We start from the raw sequence: 8,051 nt of genomic DNA, 5'->3' as shown, positions 1-8,051 counted from the left end.
AACTGCACATGGGGACAAAGATCGTACTTTTTGGAGAAATGTCCTCTGGTCTGATGAAACAAAAATAGAACTGTTTGATCATCGTTATGTTTGGAGGAAAAAGGGGGAGGATTGCAAGCCGAAGAACACCATCCCAACCGTGAAGCACGGGGGTGGCAGCATCATGTTGTCCTGTTTGCTAGAGGAAGGACGGGTGCACTTCACAAAATAGATGGCATCATGAGGACGGAAAAGTATGTGGATATATTGAAGCAACATCTCAAGACATCAGTCAGGAAGATAAAGCTTGGTCTCAAATGGGTCTTCCAAATGGACAATGACCCCAGGCATACTTCCAAAGTTGAGGCAAAATGGCAACAAAGTCAAGGTATTAGAGTGGCCATCACAAAGCACTGACCTCAATCCTATAGAAAATTTGTGGGCAGAACTGAAAAAACATGTGCGAGCAAGGAGGCCTAGAAAACAGACTCAGTTACACCAGCTCTGTCAYGAGGAATGGGCCAAAATTCACCCAACTTATTGTGGGAAGCTTGTGGAAGGCTACCCGAAACGTTTGACTCAAGTTAAACAATTTAAAGGCAATGCTACCAAATACTAATTGAGTGTATGTAAACTTCTGACCCACTGGGCATGTAATGAAAGAAATAAAAGCTGAAAGAAATAATTCTCTACTATTATTCTGACATTTCACATTCTTAAAATAAAGTGGTGATCCTAACTGACCTAAGACGGGGAATTTTTACTAGGATTAAATGTCAGGAATGTGAAACATTTATTTGGCTAAGGTGTATGTAAACTTCTGACTTCAACTGTAAGTGAAAGAAATAGGTTTTGATTATGTTTGACTGGTAATGGGGACATATGTAAATGCCAACAAAATAACTTTTTGGTCAGTGTGGTGTGTGTGTATGTCTAACCTTTATTTAAATAGGCAAGTCAATTAAGAACAAATTCTTATTTACAATGATGGCCCGGGCGACGCTGGGCCAATTGTGCGCCGCCCTATGGGACTCCCAATCACGGCCGGATGTGATACAGCCTGGATTCGAACCACGGACTGTAGTGARGCCTCTTGCCCTGAGATGCAGTGCCTTAGTCCGTTGCGTCCATGTGTGTGTGTGTTAACTATTAAACTGTTCTAGAATGCTTAAAAGGCCGCTAAAATTGTATATATCTGTTATCGGTGCCGTTTTTTMGGGGCAAGGAAAATATTGGATATCGGTATCGGACAAAAATGTCATATCGGTGCATCACTAGAGAGCACTCCAGTTTTTGTGGGCTTATGGTGTTTGTGAATAGGTATAATTGTTAGTTAAAGCACTTCTGATAGGAGGCAAATGAGCACTTTCGAATGCAACCACTTATCATGCTACTAGGAAGACCCTTTGAAAAATAAACATTTGGCAGTTTTTCAATAGATGGAAATCAACTATCCAATTTTAAAGCCTACATAGAACTTAATTAAACTGTGGCCTATAAATATAGCAAAATTAAGTGATAGATTCAAATAAATAAAAAAATAGTGCAACTTTGCTGGTATAGTAAAAGGAGATTATACCCTCAGTATTCAACCAAGACAAAATATATTGGATATAATTTTGATTTGTTCACATTAAGTCTCACTCCTCCGACCTCTTACTTTTGAGTGGCTACATTATTATTTAGATTAACAAAACTCTTCATTTGAAAGTAACTTTACTTCAGTAAAACACCTAGCCCATTGATAACATGCTGCTCCGGCTTTATCCGCTGGGGGGGTTTAAGGTGAGGGGGCGGTTGAACATTGGTCTCACTGAGGTACCGGTTAGGAAGGAGAACAGTGGCACAGGTTGTGCGGTGGTTGATTTTATCACTCCTCAGTCAAAGCCATCCCTGTCACAGGCACGCGGCGATAAAAGAAGCTGGATCCTCGGAAGAGATGGCCCTAATGGGAAGGAGAAACAAAAAGACAGTTTCAGACATGCGCTACCAGAGAAAACAAGCACCACACACCACACACCACACACACACACACACACCACACACACACACACACACACACCACACACACACACACACAACACACACACACCACACACACAACACACAACACACACACACACACACACACACACACACACACACACACACACACACACACACACAGAGATGAGTATGTTCCATTTGCTCCAGCTGAATGAGCGTGACTGTACCTCGTGGCTCAGATGAGCCCAACAGTGGAGCCAGGACTTAAAGATGGGAGAGTTAGGGGGAAGACCAGCCACCAACCTGTGAACACACAAGACAGAGATCCATTATAAGCTGAACCCACAAGCTAACACTTCATGTTATTTTGTCTCTCAAACAAATACATTTAAACTGTATCCTATTAATTTGTGATATATCAAGTCTATACTTTGACTTGATATGAAAGTCGTGACAGATACACCATTATGACTATTCTCAAATGGCACCAGCTATACGACAGTTAAGTACAGGTAACAGACAGTAACAAGGCCATCTGGTACTTTCTATTGTTGTACTCTTGACTTAAATCAAATGTGCTTGCTTCAGTGAGAGATCACTGACCTGGGTATGCTTGGAAACCTTATAAACTGAATCTAGTTATTCAAATATGCAATGTAATAACAAATGATGTATGATGTTGAGTAATCTTAAGTCAAAACGTTAACTAGGCCACTCAGGAACATGCAATGTCTTGGTAAGCAGCTCCAGTGTATATTTGGCCTTATACAACGGGTGGGTCTGATTGGTAAATAGGCATTTTAACGTCATGGATTTAGCCGGTGGTAACTTGTGGAATAGACACTGGCTAAATATATGACGTTAAAATGCCTATTTACTATTTTTGATCTGACTGRGCAATCCACTGTCTCATCGGACCAGCCAAGCAATTTATAAACTTCATCTTCACTATAAAAAGCATCTAGACATTATCTCACATTTCTCTTAGACTAGTTTTCAACAGCGGAGATTTGTATAAACCTTGCTGTCTGTCTCTCCGACATTTGCAACATTGTTTCAATATTCAAATTCGACCTACAGCTGTCCCATAGTAATGAACATGTCTGGAGTCGGGACGAGACAGACAGGCAGGCAGCGTTTCTCAGCCAGTCAAAATCATGAATCAGCTGGCATCAGAGCCAACCAGGTTCAATGTTAGCTAGCTAACATTAGGCTATAACTAGCAATGCAAATTGTTCTGAGATAAGAACAATATAACTACACAGATCATACACATAACGTTAGCTAGCGAGCCAGCCAGCTAACGTTACCTAGCTAACAGTACACTAACTTGAAATGAAAACGACTTTGACAAAATTAGAAACGTGTAATATCTGAAAATGTAGCTAGCTAGACTATTATACTCATACATGGACGGACYCTTCTCCCTCTCTGTCACGGATGCCATTGTTGCGCTTAGTTTGAAGATGTAATCCGGAGACAGGTGTTATAAAACAGCCTTCTGTGTGTTCTCTTTTCGACTCTGTCTGCATATTTGCAATCAAACGGCAGAATTTTCTCCATCTCCTTAGCTATCATACTCTAATTCCACTGATTTCAAACTTATGCCGTTCTGCTACGTGATCTTTCAAAAAAGCTGTGTTAGAAAGGATTACCAACACATACTGAGCAGCTCATGTTATAGACAGAAGCACGCTACATGGCAGACCAATCCGAACTCATCTCTCAGCATGTTCCAGAAGGCATTTCTGCCTTCGTCTCGGTTCTAACAACACCCATGTCAATCTATTCTCCAAACACCGGCTTCTCAGTCATTTACACTTAATTGTGTTTTTATTTTTATTTTATTTATTTATTTATTTATTTTTATTTTATTTTATTTTTTATTTTTTTTAGGGGGTGGATCAGCTTAATATTGCGGAAAGAATGTTGTTTCCAATGTAATTGTCTGCATCATTTCCAATCCCCCATATTTTTTTGGGTAAATATATATATCCATTCACGTATGCATACATATACACATATATACATACACATACCTACATAGACATACATACTTTTTTTTAAAAGAGATACCTTATTATTATTCCCTGCAAACCCTACCACCGATCCCCCAATTGAAGTAAACTGATAAACATTTCTGTTTTTACCTTCAATTTATACATCTTTATACACATTTACAGACACAGTCTACTTTATAATAGTTCTCTCTTGTTTGTTCTTAGTCCTTCCTCTATTTCTGTTGTCCATCCAGTTTGATTTCCACTTGTAACTGTGCTATTTCACAATAGCTCCGCACCTATACACATCTCACAGATCCCATATGCCCTACATTGTTTATCTTGTTATTAGTCCCACCCTTCAGCTCCACTCAACCTTTCCCATCTATCTTCCAACATCATCCATTTCGGATTTTTATTTGCCATATATTTTTCAGCTGTGCTGTGATGCTTCACAAAAGATTTGAATCTTCCTATTCTCATAGCTTCCACGGATTGTAAATTAAAAATAAACATTTTTGCTAAAATAATTATTATATTATTGATTGATTGACTATGGCTTTTCAAATCCCCCAGTATTGCTATCTGTAGCGTTAGTTCTACGCAAATGTTGCAATTCTTCAACCATTCCTGGACCTGTGACCAAAAACGAGCTACATGCGGACAATACCAAAATAAATGGTCTAATGACTCTGCCTCCTCACAGCAGAATCTACAGAGCTGAGAAGATTGTATCCCCATATATATAAACATTCTATTAGTTGCAAGAATTTTGTAAATAATTTAAATTGAAAAATTCGAAGTTTTGAATCCGGCGTTGTTTTGCGTATCAATTCATAAACCATGTGCCATGGAATGGGTACATCGAAGAAATCTCTTCCCAACTATTTTGCAATTTATATGGCACAGCTGTAAGTTTTTTGGTCCTTAAATGAAATTGGTATATGTTTTTATTTATCACACTTTTCTTTAACCATTTATGTTCTTTAATATAAGGCCGACATACAAGTTCCTTACTTTTATCCCCTTCCACCTGCCTCTTCCATTTTTGTTTTAGGTTATTGTCCTGCAGAAAGGTGAATTTGTCTCCCATTGTCTGTTGGAAAGCAGACTGAACAAGGTTTTCTTCTAGGATATTGCCTGTGCTTAGCTCTATTCTATTTATTTTTTATCTTAAACTCCCTAGTCCTTGCCAAGGAAAAGCATACCCATAACATGATGCAGCGACCACCATGCATGAAAAAATTAATAGTAGTACTCAGTGATGTGTTGGATTTGCCCCAAACATAACACTTTGTATTTAGGGCATAAAGTACATTTTTATTCTGTACAGGCTTCCTTCTTTTAGATTAGTATTGTGGAGTAACTACAATGTCGTTGATCCATTCTCAGTTTTCTCCTATCACAGCCATTAAACTCTGTAACTGTTTTAAAGGCACCATTGGTCTCATGGTGAAATCCCTGAGCAGTTTCCTTTCTCTCCGGCAACTGAGTTAGGATGGACGCCTGTATCTTTGTAGTGATACACCATCCAAGGTGTAATTAAAACTTCACCATGCTCAAAGGGATATTCAATGTTTGCTTTTTATTTATTTTTTCCCATTAAACAATAGTTGCCCTTTACGAGGCATTGGAAAACCTCCCTGGTCTTGGTGGTTGAGTATGTGCTTGAAATTCACCTTAAGGAATTGTTACATATAATTGTATGTGTGGGGTACAGAGATGGGGTAGTCATTCAAAAATCATGTTAACTACTATTATTGCACACATAGTCCATGCAATTTATTATGTGATTTGTTAAAGTTATTACTCGTGAACTTATTCATGCTTGCCCATAACAAAGGGGTTGAATTCTTATTCACCGAAGACATTTCAGCTTTTCATTTTTTATAAATTTGTGAAAATCCACATTGATATTAAGGGATATTATGTGTAGATTAGAGACACAATCTCAATGTAATCCATGTTAATTCAGGCAGTAACTCAACAAAATGTGACTTGTTTCAGGAAACTAGGCGTATGTCGCGGGTCACTACTTCACAGGAGAGCCATTTGAACGTAAACTTTAAAAAAAAATCTAAATGCGTTTAAAAAAAAATCAGAAATGCCTTCTGGAACATGTGAGCTTTTATGTGCCTTAATAACAAACATGTATGCCATCTATAAATACGAATAAAATTGTTAAATTACGAGCCTAGTTGGTTTAGCCACAGAAAAAGTCAGCAACCTTCCCGCTAGCCATAATTGGCTGAGATAATGAGTGGGCTGGACATGCTGAGATATGAGTTCGGATTGGTCTGCCAAAGCAGCAGCTACTCTTCCTGGGGTCCAGCGAAATGAAGGCATCCGTGACAGGGAGAAGCGTCCATCCATGGTGTATACGGGTAAGATAATCTAGCTAGCTACATTTTCAGATATTACACGTTTCTAATTTTGATAGAAAGTAATTTTCATTTCAAGTTAAAGTGGCTGGCTCGCTAGCTAATGTTACGTGTATGATCTGTGTAGTAATATTATTTGTATATCTCAGAGCTATTTGCTTTYCTAGTTATAGCCTAATGTTAGCTAGCTACAATTGAACCTGGTTGTTTAGCTACCTGCAGATTCATGCAGGGTAGTAAGGTCATGAGTTGGGATTATGGTTGATTGTTTACCTAGCTAGCTACATTTCTTAACAAAAAAGACTCCACTATGCAAGTACCATTTCAATAGAATGTCACTGTGACAACTGTTGATACATGTAGCTGGTAAATTCGCTCTGGCTATCTACTCCTATTTCAGAGCACTCTCGTCTGTGTGTGCCAGAGAGCAGAATAACTGACAAATTTACAAACGCTCAACATCTGAATATGGCCGATGTCAGTAAACGTTGGCAAAAAAGTGTAAATTGTTGCCAGCAGCACAGTTGCAGTCACCAACACTTGATAACATAAAAACAGCCTAACCAGCTCTGCTAGGGTGAGTAAAATGGTCAGTGAGCTGTTCTCTCATTTGTGTCTGGAAGTAGCTAMCAAGCTAGCCAACATTAGCCAGTTAGCTTGGGTGCTTGACTACTGTTGTTAGGACAGAATGCTCGGATCAACCCTTAGAGATAGGTGTGGCTAAAGCTTAAGAGGGTGTGAACGATGCTGAATGGGTGTAGACAAAGAAGAGCTCTCCAGTAGGTACCAAAACATTCAAAATTGAGGTTACAAGTTGATCAACTTTCAAAGCAGAATTGCTTTCCCATTGTTCTTCAACTGTAGTGTATGATTTACCATTTTCTAGCTCTCTACTTTAATCCAATGTACCATTTTTGAAAATAAGACTGAATCGAGACGGTCAGTCACAAATGTGGAAAAAGTCAAGGGGTGTGAATAGTTTTAAGGCACTGTATTCAAATCGGTTCAAGTAAGATCAGTGTCTCAATATCCTTGCCTTCTTAACTTTATGAATACAAAGTAACTTGTTTGTATGTGCATTTTTGGATTACATTTTACACCAAAGTCAAAAGGCAGCAGTTCTGTGATCTCAACCATTTTTGTGATGGAAAGGACAGTTCTGTGTGAAGACCTAACGAGGACAAATAAAATCTCCCGMCAATACTGATATGCTATTCTTCATAACCAGTGACCAAAACACTATTGGAATTATGCAACATGCAACAGACGAATGGCCATGTCAACCTATGATGTATTTTGACTTGAAAGCTTACATAGTCTGCTCCCATGGAATATTTCCAGAGACTAACTTGTCAACAGGAACCTCATTTTGATCTCAGCTATCCTTCCTCACACCTAAATGGCCCCTTCATTTCAACAAGAGCAGCATGTTTGCCATCTCGTCACGATCGTATTCTTGCGTGATGTGTCCATCAATCTTGAAGGAAAGAGAAAAGACTCAAACTTATCAAGCAAAATATAATAAAATAAACTAAATTAAGCCCCAACTAAAGGGAAAATTCTACAAAACGAAACTCCTGTTCGTTTTGGGCCAATCATTGTATTCTCAACCTCTTCGCTTTTTCATAAAAATAATGACTAAATGCAAAACTGATGAACATGTTGCTACTACTTTGAACAGCTTTTGGGTCACGTGTGTTGACAA

General features: G+C 38.6%; 1 protein-coding gene across 3 annotated transcripts in view; it reads right to left on the bottom strand.

The window, feature by feature from the left end:
• Window positions 1-486: 486 nt before the first annotated feature.
• Window positions 487-8,051, bottom strand: part of LOC111976240 (mitochondrial carrier homolog 1) — a 45,688-nt gene continuing 38,123 nt past the window's right edge. For all 3 annotated transcript variants that reach the window (XM_024005004.2, XM_024005005.2, XM_070448113.1), the window contains 2 exons: window positions 2,193-2,268; window positions 487-1,924 (listed from right to left, as the gene is read on the bottom strand). In XM_024005004.2, coding sequence (XP_023860772.1) covers window positions 1,850-1,924; window positions 2,193-2,268 — 151 coding nt within the window. In that variant the 3' untranslated portion in view covers window positions 487-1,849. The remainder of the gene's footprint in view (window positions 1,925-2,192; window positions 2,269-8,051) is intronic.

The sequence above is a fragment of the Salvelinus sp. IW2-2015 genome, linkage group LG17 (assembly GCF_002910315.2).
Source record: "Salvelinus sp. IW2-2015 linkage group LG17, ASM291031v2, whole genome shotgun sequence".
Lineage (NCBI taxonomy): Eukaryota > Metazoa > Chordata > Actinopteri > Salmoniformes > Salmonidae > Salvelinus > Salvelinus sp. IW2-2015.
Note: the sequence above shows the minus strand (reverse complement) of the source record. Positions and strands in the feature narration are given on the sequence as shown.